The sequence below is a fragment of the Nomascus leucogenys genome, chromosome 8 (genome assembly GCF_006542625.1).
Source record: "Nomascus leucogenys isolate Asia chromosome 8, Asia_NLE_v1, whole genome shotgun sequence".
NCBI classification, from domain to species: Eukaryota; Metazoa; Chordata; class Mammalia; order Primates; family Hylobatidae; genus Nomascus; species Nomascus leucogenys.
Genome location: NC_044388.1, coordinates 92,655,289 through 92,674,756, shown reverse-complemented (window position 1 = coordinate 92,674,756; position 19,468 = coordinate 92,655,289). Strand labels below are relative to the sequence as shown.

At 43.6% G+C, this 19,468-nt stretch overlaps 1 protein-coding gene across 5 annotated transcripts in view; it reads left to right on the top strand.

Moving 5' to 3' along the window:
- ASTN2 (astrotactin 2) overlaps positions 1 to 19,468 on the top strand; it is a 1,014,740-nt gene that overhangs the window by 798,168 nt on the left and 197,104 nt on the right. For all 5 annotated transcript variants that reach the window (XM_030817705.1, XM_030817704.1, XM_030817702.1 and 2 more), the window contains 2 exons: positions 15,816 to 15,949; positions 17,775 to 17,923. In XM_030817705.1, the coding sequence (XP_030673565.1) occupies positions 15,816 to 15,949; positions 17,775 to 17,923 (283 nt within the window). The remainder of the gene's footprint in view (positions 1 to 15,815; positions 15,950 to 17,774; positions 17,924 to 19,468) is intronic.

Below are 19,468 nucleotides of genomic sequence, written 5' to 3'. Positions count from 1 at the left end.
GAGCATCAAACTTTAAAAAATTTCAACTTTTTCAAGGGTTGCATGGAAACAATACAACCTAATATACAGGCTGTTTATGGGGATGAAAGTGACCCATGATGGTTAAGCATTTAGGCTTTGGAATTTGAGAAACGTGGGTCTGAGTTTTGTTCTGCTATATACTGGCTATATAACTTAGGAAAGGAACCCAAACTCTCTGGGGCCTCAGTCTCATCCTCTATATAGTGGCACCAATAGGATTATCAAATTCGTGGTGTTGCTGTACAAATTAAATGAATCCCTGCATGTCAGTTCTCACTGAGCACTGTGTTTGGAATAGAAAAGGATTCAAAAAATGCTCACTGTTATTTTTAATGCATTAAAACATAGTACTTCATCTTCTGTGTGAGATGGATGGGAGCTGAAATATGGGACTGACAAGAAAAATTACTCCTTGCCTGAGGATCATATAATCCTATCATCTTGTCTGTGTACATCTTGAGAAACAGACAGCTGACAGAGCCTTGTGCACAAGCATCTCAGTGGGTTGTATATTTATTTCTCTAATATTTTTTCATTAGCAGAGGTAAGTGTGGCAATAGGGGAGTTTGGCTGGCTCTAAATGTCTTCTTCCTGTCACACAGATTAAGGAGCTGTTCTGTCGGGCTCTCATCATTCAGAGGAGAATGGCTTGAAAAGTGAAGCTTATCCTGACAGGGGAAATTAGGTGTCGTTTCTGTGATTTATAGAGCCATAGATTGAGCTGCACGATTTCTTATATAGGAACTGGGTCCTTGCCAGTTAGTATTTATTCACTCTGTGGGGAGATCTGAGGCTGAAAATAAGAGAAGAGTTGAAGAAGGTCAGGGGGCACTGCTTGGGATTTGAAGTTGAGTCCAAAATAGACCCTCTGCCCTACTATGTAACAGTCTGGTTGGCCTTGGTCCAGTATCTTCTCTGACCATTCACTTGCTCATCTGTAAGAATTACTGGAAACAGGCCGGGCACAGTGGTCTACGCCTGTAATCCCAGCACTTTGGGAGGCCAAGGCAGGCGGATCACGAGGTCAGAAGCTCGAGACCATCCTGGCTAACACAGTGAAACCCCATCTCTACCAAAAATGCAAAAAATTAGCCGGGCATGGTGGCGGGCACCTGGAGTCCCAGCTATTCCAGAGGCTGAGGCAGGAGAATGGCGTGAACCCGGGAGGTGGAGTTTGCAGTGAGCTGAGATCGCGTCACTGCACTCCTGGGTGACAGAGCAAGACTCCGTCTCAAAAAAAAAAAAATTACTGCAAACAGTAAAGGCTGCTGCCTCCGCAAGTTGTTGGGAGGATAATAGGAGCTAACAGTGAGATGCTGTAGCACTAGGCACAGAATAAAGAAATGCTTAATAGGTGTCTATTCTCTTCATCCCACTCCTCTCTTTCTTCAAAAACTGTTAATGGTATGCTCGTCATCTGTGTGACCTCTGCAGAGAGGATGCCAGCTGGCAGGAAGTCAAATAGACTTTCTTTAGAGCAGTTTTATGTTCTCAGCTAAAGTGAGCAGATAATTCCCATATACCCTCTACCCCATATACACATAGCCTCCCCCACTATTAACATCTCCACCAGAGTGGTACATTTGCCACAATCAATGAACCTGCATTGACAAATCATTAGTACCCAAAGTCCATAGTTTATGAGAGGGTTCCCTTTTGATGTTGTATTTTCTATGGGTTTTTACAAATGTAGAATTCCATGTATACACCAGTATAGTATCACACAGAGTATTTTCACTGCCCTGTAAGTCCTTTGTGCTCTGCTTATTCATCCTTCACTTCTCCCTAACCTCTGGAAACCACAGATCCTTTTACTGTCTCCATAGGTTAGCCTGCTGGCAGTCAATTCTAGTCAGTATATCTAGGATGGGAAGTTCTAAAGGGGATGGGGAAATTATGGCCAGTTTTGAGAAACAGCTAAATCTTAGCATAAGTGAGAAAGTGATCAGAAATAGCAATGCAGTGATTTGAATGTCCAACTTGAAGAACCCAAGGAGGGCAAGAGACTTACTGAGGTCACACAGTAAATTAGAAAATGTTGGAGTTCCCATGGATTCTCTTACCTTTGTCTCTTTACTCTTTTCATGCTCTGTACTTTTTCTGTGCGATTTCATTCACACTTGTGGCTTCTATTACATTGAACTATATGATATTGCTGACATTTGACTTACAAAGTTGCAATTTCATATGATGTTTTCATTGGTCCATTCTCATTTGTATGGTGAAAAATCCCAATATATGCTAAAGGTGGGTGAACTCAGGGGTGTGAATAACATTTTTAATAAATAGATTGTCTTTTATATGGAGGCTTTATATTTCAAAGCATAGATTTCCTGGTTTAAGCCAAATGTCCTGAATTCAAAGCCTGGCTCTACCGCTTACCAGCTCTGTGGCCTTGGAAACAAATGCAAATTGGATATAATAACTAAGCTCACAGGTTGTTGGGAAAATGTAATGAGTTAATATGACTAAAGTACTTAGGGTGTTGTGAGGAGTAAGACATAAAAAGAACCTAGAACAATGCCTGGCTTGTAGTAAGTACTCAGTAAATATTATGTAATTATTAATATTCTCTACTTCAATGAGAACATTGCTTATGGTTGTAGTGGCTGACAGCATGGGCTTCAGGATTAGATGGCTTGAGTTCAAGTCCTGGTTCTACTACATTTTAGTGAGTGACCTTGAACAGGCTATTTTACCCTTCAGACCTCAGTTTCCTGATCTATAAAATGGGGGTAGGAACAGCAAAACTACTACATAAGGCTGACATGATTAAATGATATAATGTATATTAAAGTGCTTACCACCCTCTCAGTAAATGCTGTTGTTATGCTTCTTTTCTAATAAAATGACAGAAGTTGGTGGCTTGAACCCAGGACCAAATGCAGGCAACTTGGTGTAGTGAATGTTTCTGTTCTTTGGGCCTCCTAGTCTGTGCAGAGTTGTGAGGACCAGCTTCATGTCTCAGGACCCTTCTGGATCTGAAATGCCAAGAATCCGTGCCAATGAATATGCTTGTATGCACTTCAGAGCCCTCTAGCTTCTGGGATATATATGTAGTTTAAGGTTTCTACTTCCCGTTGGTCAGCTACTCCCTAGTTGCTACCTTTTCCAAGCAATTTTTGACATGACTCACCTCACTTGCCTTCCTGTTTTGTTTGGGAATAAGAAGATGTAAGTCAACTAACACTACCTACTTTTCTCCCTTTATGTGTTTTTACACATGCTACTTAATTATACATTCTTTGATTTGTAAAAGAATGACCAATTAATCACCTTCTCACTGTCAGGTTAGACGGGCATGTCTTGTTTCATTCCGAAGGAATGGGGCCTCCAGCCCCTGTGCCCTATCTCCTATGGCTACCAGGGAAATGGGTAATTGGAATCTTCTGCGGCCATTATGAGGAGATATGCTGATGATGGATGGCAGGTGGCCCAGGTAGATCCTATCCAGAGTTCCAGGCTGGGCTAGAAACCTCTATTTCTCCTTTTTTTTGCAGACATTGCTATGATAACCTCTTCAATCCTTCCTATGTTCATCAATTCCATCCTGATCAACTACACATATTGTTAGCGTGGGCGCACCATGCTTCCAATATATGTTTCCCTATAAAGCTGGGATGTCAACCACTATCTCTTCACCTCCCGTCTCTCTAGGCCTTAGAAGCTTCTTATTTTATATCTTCAAAAACTTCCGGACAAAAAAAGTATCAACCCCACTCTCCTCCAAGCTGTGATCACAGTTGTCTCTAAAAGTGACTCTACCTCCATAGCCCACCCCAATTTCCTTTCACTGGCTTCAAGGTAATTTAGGCTTTTTATGGTGACCAAAAGAGATGCATTTCTGTCATCTCTTTTGTTAGAAGAACACAATAATATCAAGTACACAAGTTTAATCCTTGGCAGAACATCCTATTTTATATTTAAAACGTATTTAAATATAAGTATGTTTATAACATATTTAAAACATATTTTTGGGGCCCTATTTGTTCACTATTTTTTCTTGAAGGTAGGGACACAGAGACGAATCAAATTTATGACCTTGGCTGGGTGCAGTGGCTTATGCCTGTAATCCCAGCACTTTGAGAGGCTGAGGCAGGCGGATCACTTGAGATCAGGATTTCGAGACCAGCCTGGCCAACTTGAGGAAACCCTATCTCTACTAAAAAAAAAAAAAAAAAAAAAACAAAACTAACCAGGCATGGTGATACATGGCTGCAATCCCAGCTACTCAGGAGGCTCAGGTAGGAGAATCTCTTGAACCCAGGAGGCAGAGATTGCCTTGAGCCGATATTGTGCCACTGCACTCCAGCCTAGGCAACAAAGGAAGACTCTCTCAAAAAAACAAAAAACAGAAATTTATGACCTTGCCATGGAGAAGTTCACAATTTGATAGGCGAGAAGGACACACAAATAAGCAAGTTTCAAGGAAATGTGAAATTTGTAAAAATTGAATGAGAGGAGAGAGGGACAAAATCTCTCAAGGTGTGGCAGGGTCCACACCTCCTTCCTAGAGTTCAGTAAGGAGGAAGAAGTGGAAAAAGGACACTTCAGACCAAAGGCACAGCATGAGAAAAGGCTTGTGGGTATGAAATAGTGCATGCACTACTCTAAGAAGTTGGCATGTGCTAGATCACAGAGAGGGGTGCAGGGGGGTTGAGATGGGAGAAGAGTCATAAGCTGAAGAACAAAGGAGGTTGAATCACTGGAGGCTTTAACCAGAAAGTGTGGAATATTCAAAAGGCTCCAAGCAAGAGGATAGAATAAGTTGTGATGTTTTAGAAAGCTGTGAGAGGACATGCTGGAGAAGGCAACATGAGAGTGGGGAGACTAGTCCAAAGGCCATGGCAAGTGCCTATAGAATGGGCCGCACCAGGGAGACAGCAGTGGGGCCAGGGTGGGGAGGGTTTCTTTTTTTTTCCAAGACAGAGTCTTGCTCTGTTGCCCAGGCTGGAGTGCAGTGGCGCAATCTCAGCTCACTGCAACCTCCACCTCCCGGGTTTCATGCGCGTCTGTGTGAAGAGACCACCAAACAGGCTTTGTGTGAGCAATAAAGCTGTTTATTTCACCTGGGTGCAGGTGGGCTGAGTCCGAAAAGAGAGTCAGCGAAGGGAGATAAGGATGGCGCCATTTTATAGGATTTGGGTAGGTAAAGGAAAATTACAGTCAAAGGGGGTTTGTTCTCTGGCGGGCAGGAGTGGGGGATGCAGGGTGCTCAGTGGGGGCGCTTTCTGAGCCAGGATGAGCCAGGAAAAGGACTTTCACAAGGTAATGTCATCACTTAAGGCAAGGACCGGCCATTTACACTTCTTTTGTGGTGGAATGTTATCAGTGAAGGTGGGGCAGGGCATATTCACTTCTTTTGTGATTCTTCAGTAGCTTCAGGCCATCTGGGCATATACATGCAAGTCACAGGGAATGCAATGGCTTGGCTTGGGCTCGGAGGCCTGACATTCCTGCCTTCTTATATTAATAAGAAAAATAAAACAGCGTTGACGTGTTGGGGTGGCGAAAATTTTTGGGGGGTGGTATGGAGAGAGAGAATGGGCGATGTTTCTCAGGGCTGCTTCGAGCCGGATTAGGGGCGGCATGGGAACCTAGAGTGGGAGAGATTAAGCTGAAGGAATATTTTGTGGTAAGGGGTGATATTGTGGGGTTGTTAGAAGAAACACTTGTCATATAGAATTATTGGTGATGGCCTGGATATGGTTTTGTATGAATTGAAAAACTAAATGGAATAAGAGAAGGAGAAAAACAGGTATAAAAGGTCTAAGAATTGGGAGGACCCAGGACATCTGATTAGGGAGTGCCTAAGGAGATTCAGCGTAGTCCTGCCAGCAAATATTATTTACTTCAAGAGTTTACAGTGGCGGTTTGGGGATAGCACCAGGAGATATCAGCTGTGGTGGCTTGGAGAAACAGTGTAAACTGGCAGTGTAAACAAGAGCAGGGCATGTATGAGTAGTTAAGAATAGTGAATAGGAGTATGACTAGACAGAAGATAGTAGGGATGACAAGTTTTTTGGGGGCACAGTCTAAGTTGGTCTGGTGTCTGGAATGAGACTGGAGCCTAATAAAAAGGAGCATCTATACAGAAGCTTAAATGAACTGTACCTTGTAGCATTCCGAGGACAGGCCTAAATTCTGAGAAGTGAAAGTGGCAAAAGTATTGTCCAGTCCTTTTTAAGTTGGTGGCTGAGCTTGGTGAGGTGTGTTTTTAATAGACCATTAGTCTGTCACTGAATACTAAGAGCCTGGAAAAATGCTTGGCTGATTTGACTAATAAAGGTTGGTCCATTATCAGACTGTATAGAGGTGGGAAGGCTAAACTGAGGAATTATGTCTGACAGAAGGGAAGAAATGACTGCTGTGGCCTTCTCAGACCCTGTAGACCCTCTACTTATCTAGTAGACCCTCTACTTATCTAGTAAAAGTGTCTACTTAGACTAAGAGGTATTTTAGTTATGTGACTCGGGGCATGTTGAGTAAAGCTAATTTGCCAGTCCTGGGTGGGGGCAAATCTTCAAGCTTGATGTGTAGGGAAGGGAGGGGGCCTGAATAATCCCTGAGGAGTAGTAGAATAGCAGATGGAACACTGAGAAGTTATTTCCTTGAGGATAGATTTCCACAATGGAAAGGAAATGAGAGGTTCTAAGAGGCAGGCTAGTGGCTTGTACTATAGCATAGCCTGCCTTTGCTGGTGTGTGGCAATTAGGCCTGGTGGAACTGCCATCAATAAATCAAGCATGATCAGGGTGAGGAACAGGAAAGAAGGAAATATGGGGAAATGGGGTGAATGTCAGGTGGATCAGAGAGATGCAGTCATGAGAGTCAGGTGTGGTATCAGGAATAATGTGGGAGGCCGGATTGAAGTCCGGGCCTGGAACAATGGTAATTGTGGGACTTAACAAAGAGTGAACACAGCTGAAGGAGCTGGGGAGCAGAAAGTATATGCGTCAGGTATGAGGAAGAAAATAGATTTTGGAAGTTATGAGAAATGTAGAGAGTAAGTTGAGCATAGTTTGTGATTTTGAGGGCCTCTAAAAGTATTAGGGCAGCAGCAGCTGCTGCACGGAAACATGATGGCTAGGCTGAAACAGTAAGGTCCAGTTGTTTGCACAGAAAGGCTACAGGGTGCTGTCCTGGCTCTTGTGTAAGAATTCTGACCACACTAACCATGCCTAGGAAGGAAAGGAGCTGTTGTTTTGTAAGGGATTGAGGTTTGGGAGATTAATCGGACACGATCAGCAGGGAAAGCACGTGTGTTTTTATGACAATTATGCCGAGATAGGTAACAGATGAGGATGAAATTTGGGCTTGACTGAAGTAATGGGGGCTGTCTGTGAAGCCTTGCGGCAGTACAGCCCAGGTAATTTGCGGAACCTAATGGGTGTCAGGGTGAGTCCAAGTGAAAGCAAAGAGAGGCTGGGATGAAGGGTGCAAAGGAATAGTAAAGAAAGCATGTTTGAGATCCAAAACAGAATAATGGATTGTGGAGGGAGGTATTGAGGATAGGAGAGTATATGGGTTTGGCACCATGGGGTCGATAGGCAAAACAATTTGGTTGATACGGCATAGATCCTGAACTAACTGGTAAGGCTTGCCTGGTTTTAGGACAGGTAAAATGGGGGAATTGTAAGGAGAGTTTATAGGCTTTAAAAGGCCATGCTGTAGCAGGCGAGTGATAACAGGCTTTAACCCTTTCAAAGCATGCTTTGGGATGGGATATTGGCATTGATCGGGGTAAGGATGATTAGGTTTTAATGAGATGGTAAGGGATGCACGATTAGTCGCCCAGGAGGGAGTAGAGGTATCTTATACTTGTGGGTTACGGCGGGGGAATACAAGAGGAGGACGCAAAGGAGGCTTTGGATTGGGAAGAACGGCAGCAATGAGATGTAGCTGTAATCCAGGAATAGTCAGGGAAGCAGATAATATAGTTGAAGTGTCTCGGCCTAATAAAGGAACTGGGCAGGTGGGGATAACTAAAAGGAGTGCTTAAAAGAGTGTTGTCTAAGTTGCCACTAGAGTTGGGGAGTTTTAAGAGGTTTAGAAGCCTGGCTGTCAATACCCACAACAGTTATGAAGGCAAGGGAAACAGGCCCTTGAAAATAAGATAATGTAGAGTGGGTAGCCTCCGTATTGATTAAGAAGGGGACGGACTTACTTTCCACCGCGAGAGTTACGCGAAGCTCGGCGTCCATAATGGTATAGGGGGCTTCCGAGGCGATTGCGCAGCGTCGGTCTTCAGCCGCAAGGCCAAGAAGATCTGGGAAGCAGTCAGAGAGCCTTGGGCCAGAGTTCCATGGGCTCTGGGAGTGGCTGCCAGGTGAGTTGGACAGTCCGATTTCCAGTGGGGTCCTGCACAGATGGGACGCGGCTTAGGAGGAATCCTGGGCTGCAGGCATTCCTTGGCCTGGTGGCCAGATTTCTGGCACTTGTAGCAAGCTCCTGGGGGAGGAGGTTCTGGAGGAACGCCTGGCCGCTGCGGTTCAGGCATTTGAAAGTTCTTGTGTGCTGGAGATGTGGCTGGGGTTTGTCTCACAGTGGAGGCAAGGAATTGCAACTTTTTCTATTCTTGTGCACCTTGAAGGCGAGGTTAATTAGATCCTGTTGTGGGGTTTGAGGGCCCAGCACCTGACGCCGAACTTCGGGTAACTCTCACAGTGGAAAGTAAGTCTGTCCCCTTCTTAATCAATACAGAGGCTACCCACTCCACATTACCTTATGTGTTTGAGTTTTATTTAATGTCGGGAGCAGACTGGGTAATAAAATGTATTTTGAGAATAAGACGGCCTTTTGACCTTTTAGGGTCTAGGGCTGTAAAGTGTCTCAGGGTTGCTGCCAAAGGAGTCATGAACTGGGCTGGATTTTTATATTTGATTAAAAAGAGCCTGAACGCTATCTGATTTGGGATAAAGAAAAAGGAGCATTAACCTTGACTATGCCTTTAGCTCCAGCCACCTTTTTAAGAGTAAATTGCTGGGCAGGTGGGGGAGGGCTAGTCACGGAACAAAACTGTAAGCCGGACCAGGTGTGAGGAGGGGAGGTGATAAAAGGATTATAGGGTGGAGGAGCGGAGGCTGAGGGAGAATGGGGACCTAGCTCGGCCTGCTGAGGAACAGCCTGGGGAGGAGGGGAGAGGTCAGATGGGTCTGTAGAAAAGGAATATTAGAAAGACTCAGTGACGCTTGGGGTTGGGACTGAGGGGACAGGTGGGAGGGAAAGAAGGAAGATTTGGGATAAGTTACACTGGGAACAGAGACTAGAGAGGGACCGATGTGTAAAAGAATGCCTGGACGTCAGGCACCTCAGACCATTTGCCCATTTTACGACAAGAATTATTTAGATCTTGTAGGATGGAAAAATCGAAAGTGCCGTTTTCTGGCTATTTGGAACTACTGTCGAGTTTGTATTGGGGTCAAGCGGCATTGCAGAAGAAAATAAGATGCTTAGATTTTAGGTCAGGTGAGAGTTGAAGAGGTTTTAGGTTTTTGAGGACACAGGCTAAGGGAGAAGAAGGAGGAATGGAGGGTGGAAGGTTGCCCATAGTGAAGGAAGCAAGCCTAGAGAAAAGAGAGAGTAGAGACATGGAGGGAAGGGGTTCGGGGGTTCTTACCTTCCAGAAAAGTGGGAAAGGGGTTGGGGCACAGAGATAAGAGGTCAGGATGTGGAAATAAGGGATGGGGAGCAGAGATAAGAGGTCGGGGTGCAGAAATAAGGGATTGGGGAGCAGAGATAACAGGTTGGGGCATGGAAGTAAGGGATTGGGGTGCAGAGATATAAGAGGTTGGGGCACTGAAATAAGGGATTGGGCACAGAGATAAGAGGTCGGGGCATGGAAATAAGGGATTGGGGCACAGAGATATGAGGTTGTGGTACTTGCCCCTCCTCTAGAAAAGCGGGACTTGCTGCTCAGGGTGAAGGAGAAGGGGTTGGGGATTTCTTGCCCCCCAGAAAGGTGGAGAAGGGGTAGAGACACGGAGAGAAGGGGTTGGGGTACTTGCCCCTTCCCCAGAAAAGTGGGACTTGCCACTAAGGGTGAAGGACCAAGGCAGGCGTCCCTGCATGGTCTGACACCTCTGAAACCTGGGTGAATAATCAGGCATCCCTGCAATGATTAAACACCAAGGGAAGGCTGCCTTCCCTAGTCTGTGACCGGCGCCAGAGTTTTGGGTCCATGGATAAAACGTGTCTCCTTTGTCTCTACCAGAAAATGAAAGGAATTGAAATTAAGAGAAGGGAGAGATTGAAGAGTGGAAAGGAGAAAGTGGTTGAGGGACAGTGAGAGAGGTTGGGGAAGAGAGTAAGAAGAGGCCGCTTACCCGATTTAAAATTGGTGAGATGTTCCTTCGGCTGGTCGGTCCGAGGACCTGAGGTCGTAGGTGGATCTTTCTCATGGAGCAAAGAACAGGAGGACAGGGGATTGATCTCCCAAGGGAGGTCCCCCGATCCGAGTCATGGCACCAAATTTCATGCGCGTCTGTGTGAAGAGACCAGCAAACAGGCTTTGTGTGAGCAATAAAGCTGTTTATGTCACCTGGGTGCAGGTGGGCTGAGGCTGAAAAGAGAGTCAGCGAAGGGAGATAAGGGTGGCGCCGTTTTACAGGATTTGGGTAGGTAAAGGAAAATTACAGTCAAAGGGGTTTGTTCTCTGGCGGGCAGGACTGGGGGTCGCAAGGTGCTCAGTGGGGGCGCTTTCTGAGCCAGGATGAGCCAGGAAAAGGACTTTCACAAGGTAATGTCATCACTTAAGGCAAGGACTGGCCATTTACACTTCTTTTGTGGTGGAATGTCATCAGTTAAGGTGGGGCAGGGCATATGCACTTCTTTTGTGATTCTTCAGTTACTTCAGGCCATCTGGGCATATAGGTGCAAGTCACAGGGGATGGGATGGCTTGGCTTGGGCTCAGAGGCCTGACACCAGGTTCAAGCGTTTCTTTTTCCTCAGCCTCCCGAGTAGCTGGGATTACAGGCACCCACCACCACACCTAAGTTTTGTATTTTTAGTAGAGATGGGGTTCCACCATGTTGGCCAGGCTGGTCTCGAACTCCTGACCTCGTGATCCACCCGCCTCGGCCTTCCAAAGTGCTGGGATTACAGGTGTGAGCCACTGCGCCCAGCTGGGAGGTTGGTTTTGAGACGCCTTATAAGGTAGAGGGTTAACCACCACTTTTTGGCTAGAAGCACCAAACTGACATGGGAGATACAAGTAAGCCAGGGAAAGAAGAGGATCACAAACATACACACACATTTTCTTTGCTTTTATCATTTATTTGGTTTGTTTTCTTCAGCATTCCATGTGAATTTTTAATTCAACAAACATTGACTGCCTTATGTTAAATGCTAGATACTGTGTTTGGCCCTAAAATGGAGCCAGTGGGTAAAAAGATAATAGATTTTTTTTTCTCTAGAAAGCCTTTTCCCACTTCATTTGTTATGGGTTGAGCAGTCATATGACCAAGTTTGTTAATACCGTGGAGATGAAATCCATTAGGCATTAATAAGGACTTCAGAGCATCTTTTTGGAGTCATACAGACCAGAACCATCTTAGTATCAAAAATAACTGACTTGGTATTAGCACCTGAGAATACTTTTTAGTGTAAAAATTACAGTCATTTGAAGTATAGAGTGTGGAATTTAATTCATGGGCTTAGTGACATTCTATGTAGATGTTTCTAAATATCTTAAGTACAGGGTGTTTACCTAAAGTTTAAGATTCCTAAGACATTGTCGTAGTTTTAGAGCTAGAAGAGCCCCCTTCCTTCTGTATTCTCATAGCCTTCTGTGTGTATCACTTCATAGCATTTGAACTATAGTAATTGTAATTTTTTGTGTGTCTGTCTTTGCTAAGAAACCACAGATCCTTTGAAGCTAGTCACTTGGTCTTGTTTATCCCCTTTCTTAGTTTCTGGAAGGCACAAGGTATGAAGTAGGAAGTTCAGTGAATGTGTACTGAACTTAAACCTTAGAAAACATATCTTCTACCCCCTCATTTGGAGATAGGGAAATTGAGGTTAAGAACGAGGAATCTTTTATACAAGTTCAAAAAGGAAAGTAACAAGAGAGTCAGAAATACATCCTAGTTTTTTTTGATTGCTTAATATTTTTGTGGCTGTTTTCTCCTCTTGCCCAGCTTGGTTTGCTAGCTAATTAGCCAGAAGTTGGAAGCATTTACAAGTCGTGGAAATGCAAACCTTCTTTGTTATGAAAACCAATGGCCATGCAAATGTAGCCGTTAAGTACAGAATTTGTTTCTTAGGTCCCTCTACTTATTCAAAAGCTAGGAGTCAACAATGCCTCCAGTATAAGGTTTCATTTTCTCTCAAACACAGGGAGACACATAAAAATGCAAACAAGACCTGCACACACATAAGCACATGACCCAAGCAGAGCGGCTGAACAGAATATTTTGGATGAAATCTTGGCATTTATTGTTCCTGTGTGACCTACTAAGGTCAAGGGTACAAGGATTCAAATGGGCTTTAGTTCAAGTCCCTCCCTGCCCCTCCACACTTTTCTGTAAGTGGGTGTTGAGTATCCATTTCAATGGGTAATTTTGAGCACTCAAGGGAGGGATAGAGTAGTTTCATTGTGAAGTTTTCTATCACCTTGGTCCAGCCAGCTAGCATCTCTGGGTCACTGTATCTGCATCTGTGAAACGGATTAGGTTAGATGATTTACAGAGTCCTGTGAAGCTGGAACATTCTATGATTTTCCTCCCCCGGGATCTAATTGGACTCTGGGTGGAGTGTTGCAAGGACAGAAGAGGTAAGGAAAGAGTGATCCTGCATTGACACAGTGCTGGCTTCTGCAGCCTTATGAGGACTCCCTGTTTGATGCTGGCCTTTTATCAGGGTGTGTTTGTGTTCTAACCAGTGTTTGCCTGGCCATTGCACCGGTCCCCATTCTGTTCCTCGGGGTTTTGGGAAAGAGCCAGTGGATGTGGATTCTTACAGGCAGGATTTCTTCCCAAGAACTGCCTGGATGTGAAACTCATGAAGTCCAGAGAGATTTCCTGTTTTGTTTTCCATAAGCTCAAATTCCTATTTATTACAAAAATCAAACACACACACACACACACACACACATACACACACAGAGTATGCTCTCTCTCTTCCCATTGCTGGGGTCCAGTGCAACCTTCTTATCTGTGTCACTTTCACCCATGGCCCTGGGTTTCACCATTATGGTAATTAAGCCTTCAGTGCTGGCTGGAGATGTTACAGAATTTTAAGCCGTCAGTAGTTAAGCACATTAATTTTACCAAGGGGGAACCTGCAAAGGGAGCAAAAAAAGGTCTAACGGTCAGCATGACCTCATGCAGTCGCATCTGGTTTCTGTCCTCATGAGAGTGCCTCCTTCTGGTGCTGGCTAGAGAATAGACATTTGTTCTCAGCATAGGTTCTGGCACCTAGTAGGAACAGTGCTTTTACTGTGTGACACACCCTGGCCCAGTCACTTTATATGCAAATCGTTTATGAAATGTACTTACACTACAAAAATGTTGCCTGGAATTTGAATTTAACTGAGCACCCTGTGTTTTAATTTACTGAATCTGGCAACCCTACTTGGGATTAATCCCATGGCTCAGAATTGTTGAACAGAAGAGACCTGCCCTTGGGAGTCACAGACATCTGGGTTGGGATTCTGTTTCCACCATTTACTTGCTGTGTGATCTTGGGAAAATTGCTCGACTGCTCTGATTCCTAGTTTTCTTATATATAAATGTGGATCGTAATATCTGTATCTCAGGACTATTGTGATGATTACATTTTAATGCACTTACAGTACCATGTGCTGTGCCATTTAGTGTTTCATGAACATTAGCTTTTATTATAATTATTTTTTATTTCTTTGGGTCACGACACTTAACTCAGGTGAAATTTGATCATTCATTCATTCATCCCTAGGAGAAGATATGGATAAGGACGTGTGGCAGGAATAGTTGGAGACTTTTTGTCAACTTCCAGGAGAAATGTGATGGAAGCGTACACAGGAACGCTCTTGATAGACACTGTCTCATTCTAGATCTGTGTTCTGGATCACTCAGAAGGGAGATCCTAGACTTTATACAAACATGTTCTACTTGAGTCTTTTAGAAAATGCAGAACGAAAAAAGCGACATCTTGGTAATCATATGCCCTTAGCAGTGTGCAACTTTTATTTAAAAGCATATCAAAAGTAAAAAATATGAAAGAAATGAAAAATAACATCATACAGAGCAGGCAACAGCACAAAGGAATAAGAGATCAACATTCTCTGAAATCCGCATGTTTTAAAGACAGCTGTCATTCATTCAGAATCTGCAGTGCGTTGAAATGTCAGTGTTAGCATCAAGCACACACTGAAGTTATCTTCTACATCAGAGCCCAAGGGAGGGGAACAAAGTAGAAGGTAAAACTTGAGTCCTGTCCTGTGCTAAACTGAAAAAAGTGCCTTCCAAGTTCTCTTTACTGCCAACTATTAATGATCTATTTTTCAATGTCCATTCATTTATTTACGAACTGTTGACGGAATAACTGTGCTAGGTCCCACAAGAATATTCATGTGAATAAGGCCTGGCCCTTGCCCTTGGTGGGACCAGTGTTTATAGGTGAGACAGGCAAGGAAATGTGTTGGTAGGTATGGTCTATGTGTTGTGGTGTCCAGAAGAGGAGCACGGTTCTAGACTTAAGAAAGTTAGGGTGGGCTTCCCAGAGGAGAGAATGTTTCCTATTTGAGACCAAAAGAGTAAATTGGAGTGCAGAGAGGGGAATATTCCAGGCATAGAATGGAGTGTGTGTGTGTGTGTGTGTGTGTGTGTGTGTGTGTGTGTGTGTGTGTGTTTTAAAAAGACTATGAAGCACATTCCAATTAAATAGAACATTGATTATCATTTAGAGCAAAGGTCAGCAAACTGTGGCCCTCAGACCTAATCTAGCCTGCTACTTGTCTTTGTATATAAAGTTTTATAGGAACACAACCATGCCAATTCATGTAAAGTATCATCTATGCCACTTGCATGCTACAAAGGCAGTGTTAAGTAATTGTGGAAGAGTCTACCTTGTCCCAAAGCCAAAAATATTTACTCTCTGGCCCTTTACAGAAACTGTTTTCTGGCTCCTGATTTAGAGCACATTTTATATAAACAGGAATTCACTGTTGGTGGAAATGATGTGGGTGCATGAGAACAGATGATATTGTGCAAAGAAGGTCAGGAGAGTGGTGAGAGATGAAAAGGTGGCCAGGGGTGAGAACAAGGCATTTAGATTTTATCCTGAAGACTGTGGGAAACCTTTGAAGGTTTTTAAGCTGGGCAATGAGATGGTCAGACTTCTATAAAAGGCAGTGCAGCAAGGTGTTTAATAAGAAGGCAGGCTTTGGAGGCAGATTGCCTTGGGTTGTAGCCTTGCTATATCACTATCGTAAACCTCAGTCAAGTTATTTACTTTCTGTGTGCTTGAGTTTTCCAACTTGTAAAATGGGGAGTTATAATAATAATATCTATTGTGTGAGGTTGTTGTGAAGATGAAATAAGTTAACACAAATGGAGTGCCAAGCCTAGGGGACACTATCAATGGATATAGTTACTATTGTTTCTCAATGATCATTCTGGCTCCTGGGGAGGGGATGGCTCAGGATGGGAGAACCTGATAGTAGAGTGCAAGGAACTTAGGGAATAGATGGTGCCTTGTGCTTAAAGGGGCTACTCTAAAGCCCTCGATGGCTCACATCATGGCCATCAGCACATTTACTCTCAATCTCTCCCCTATTGTCATCATTGTCTATTCTGTCCTGTTTTTTGTCTAGGCCTTCAAGAGTGCACTGATGAGTTCCTACTGGTGCTCAGGGAAAGGGGATGTGATCGATGACTGGTGCAGGTGTGACCTCAGCGCCTTTGATGCCAGTGGGCTCCCCAACTGCAGCCCCCTTCCGCAGCCGGTGTACGTATGTATGGGCCCTTTTCCTTTGGCCATCCCTTTTCGTGGACTCACACTCCTGTCCTGCCAGCCCATGCCATGACTTGCTTCTGTCCCAAGGTGCCTAACAAGATCCCCAAAGACCCTGGAATCTACCTCCTTTTTTAGGAAAGAAGGGAGCTTTGGCAGAACAGAATTGTGGCACAGGAGCAGACACTGATATTGCAGCACGTGCTTGTTTTAAATGATGCCACTCAGTTCATCATTTCTTACTTCAGGCAACCATTCAGCAAAAGCTTGTAGGCAGCTGACTACTTTGTCAGGTCTTGTGTTGGGCAATGGGGCTACTGAGATTTAAAAAAAAAAAACAAAAACTAGAGAACCTCTTCTACGAAACAAGATTGGCACAGTCCATGTACTCAGGGAACGGACAATTTAGTGGAGGAGATAGATGCCAAAACAAAAACAGGAAAATACAGTATAAAAGTTTAAATAAGGGCTGAGCACCATGGCTCATGCCTGTAATCCCAGCACTTTAGGAGGCTGAGGTGGGAGGATCTCTTGAGGCCAGGAGTTGAGACCAGCTTGCGCAACATGAGACCTCTTCTCTACAAAAAAAAGAAAAAAAAATAGCCTGTGTGGTGGCACATGCCTGTAGTCCCAGCTACTATGGAGGCTGAGGTGGGAGGATCGCTTGAGCCCAGGAGTTCAAGGCTGCAGTGATCTATGCTTTCACCACTGCACTCCAGCCCCGGTGACAGAGTGAGACCCTGTCTCAACAACAAAATTTTTTTAATAAGAAAAATATGAAAAATAAACAAGTGCTATTAGGGAGAATAATGGGGCGATGTTTTAGTTGGAAGAGAGAGGGAATAGTCCGGGAAAGCTCTCTGAAGAGACCTAAATTAGGGTAGACGCCAGCCAGGCAACAAGTGGTGAGACTCATGTCTCAGGCAGAAGGAAGAGCATATGCGAAGGGCCAGACACTGGAAATTCACCATCTGAGGAAGTAAAGGAAAGTCATTGTGGTTGCAGGCATGTGATTAAGAGGGAGAAGTAGTGTGACAAGCATAAGAGAGGGGAAAGGAACCAATACTGGAAAACAAAGTCCCATAATCGAACTCTGTGGGTGAGAAGAATCACGTTATAAGATGGTCTTTGAAAACACAGTGTGGTTTTGTGGAAAAAGGGAATCTGGGATAAGGATAAGCAAACTCACCATCATGGTCCTGTCCTCAGCTTGCTGTATGACCTTGTGCAAACTGTTTCCTTTTTTTGAGCCTTTCCCCATTTTGTGAAATGAGGGAATTAAACTTCATCATCTCTAAGGACCATTCTAGTTCTAACCTTTAATCGTTCTATTTTTTTTTCTTGCTTTGCCAAAAGATTTACTCCAGGATCTTTGTTCCTTTCAATAGTGTATTTACTCAAGGATATTAAAAAGTTAGCTAATACATTGTGGGTATTAAAGAAAATGGCAGAAAAATGGAAAGTTCCCTTGTTTGAAGGCACTGCCAATTTAATTGAAAGTGAAGCATCATTGAGAATATAGTATAAATATATGGAAAACTGATAAACTGCCATTGAGCACATATTGTGTGCATGGATTAATTTATGAAATTCTACTTTGATCTTGAAAGGTGGCTCCTTGTCTCCGTATTTTATGGATGAGAAACAGAGTCCATGAGAGGGGAAATAACTTGCCTACGGTCATGCAAGTTGGTGATCATGGGTGGAATCAAGATTTAAATTCGGACTGAAACCTATGCTTCATCTTGACACATCCTGACTTTTGGGCCCCAGCTGGTGCTGGCTGCCAAACACGAATCTTCCTTTTTATTCCCTGTAGGTTGCGGCTGTCCCCAACAGTAGAGCCCTCCAGTACTGTGGTCTCCTTGGAGTGGGTGGATGTTCAGCCAGCTATTGGGACCAAGGTCTCTGACTATATTCTGCAGCATAAGAAAGTGGATGAATACACAGACACTGACCTGTACACAGGTAGGTACATGAGTTCCCATTTTCTTGGGATAGTATGACAGAAGAGGGAAACTGGGATTTTCTACTGTCTTTGGAGACTTGGTCTCATCTGTCTTGGGAAGGCATTGGAAGATTTCATTGTTCAGTGATTTTTCGCTGTCCATCCTTGTGTGCTGTTTTGTATGAATTTGAGCAAGGAAAGATAGCAAGTTGCTGATTCTCTGAAGTTGGACCTTCAAAATATTATGTCAAAGAACCAGTTGATTCTGAAGACAATTTGACCTTTCTGTATCTGGGAAGGCCTGAAGGACTCATGCTTGAAGGGCTTCATCTGTAAATATGTTATCTCTGGAACTGAGGTAAGGAAATTCACACAATTGGCTTTCTAGTGAGATACACTCGGAGTCTTCATTAATTAGTGCTGGGAAAGAGATAATTGGAAGTGATTCCAGCATGCAGGAGCATTTGAGAATGTTGGCTTTTAAGAGAGATACCTTTGATTATCACTCAGAACATTATTTCTGAGTTCTTCTAAATTTTGACACTGCCAAGAAGCAAAGTGTTCACCTGTGATCTGTACTAGGGCTTACATTTTCTGTTCTCTGTTGAGACTTCCATTCAGCAATTATTTTCCAGCTAGAAAACATCAATTAGACATCTATTTGTTTTTTTGTGTGCCAGGCACTGAGCTAAATTTTTTGTTCAGCATCTTAATCCTCACAATTTTAGGAGAGTTAGTGATTATTGTGCCCATTTCACAGATTAGAACGTTGAGACTAATCCAGGGTTATTCAGCTTGTGGTATCTCCTCAAATTTATAATTTTAATCCTGAACCAAGACTTGGCTATCTAAAGAATTAAAGAAGTATAATTATTTGACCGATTAAAGTATAAACTCCAAGAGGAAAGATGCCTTCTCTGTGTTAGTCATAGTTAAATTTCCAACACCTATCAAAGTCTGGCATTCAAATATGAGTTGACTGAATGAATAATAAACGAATGAAAGGACCTTTATTGTTCCCTTTTCTTTTTCTGTCTTCCTCTCTTCTACCTGTCTCTCTCCTACACCTCTACCATTCCTCCTGGGCTATTTTTGCTTTGCTTCCTCTGAAATTGGGAAGAAAGTGATAAAATGAGGCTGTGAATGTAAACAAAGTCAGAAAAAGAAAGGCCCAGATTATGGACAACATGAGAAGTCAAGTTGGCTGCTAATAGGTTTCCTGAGATTGATGTGGCTTTTTCCACATTATTGACTGAAAGAGACAGAACAGACTGGAGTGGACATCACTTTCACAGAGGGACAGGTCATGGAACAGTAACTGGGCAGCTGATTTTGCCTCATCTTTCAAACTTCGTTAATTCTGACTTTTGACTCTGTATGGAGTGCATATGTGTTTGCACAAGACTGTGTATCTGAATATGCGTAGGCAAACTGAAGTGTCTGTGTGTTTGTATTTATCTGCATATAGGTTATTTTTATGTGGGTGAGATTTACCACTGTCTGTGAATGGGTGGGTGTGTATTGTGTGTGTGTGTGTGTGTGTGTGTGTGTCTTTGTCCTTCTGG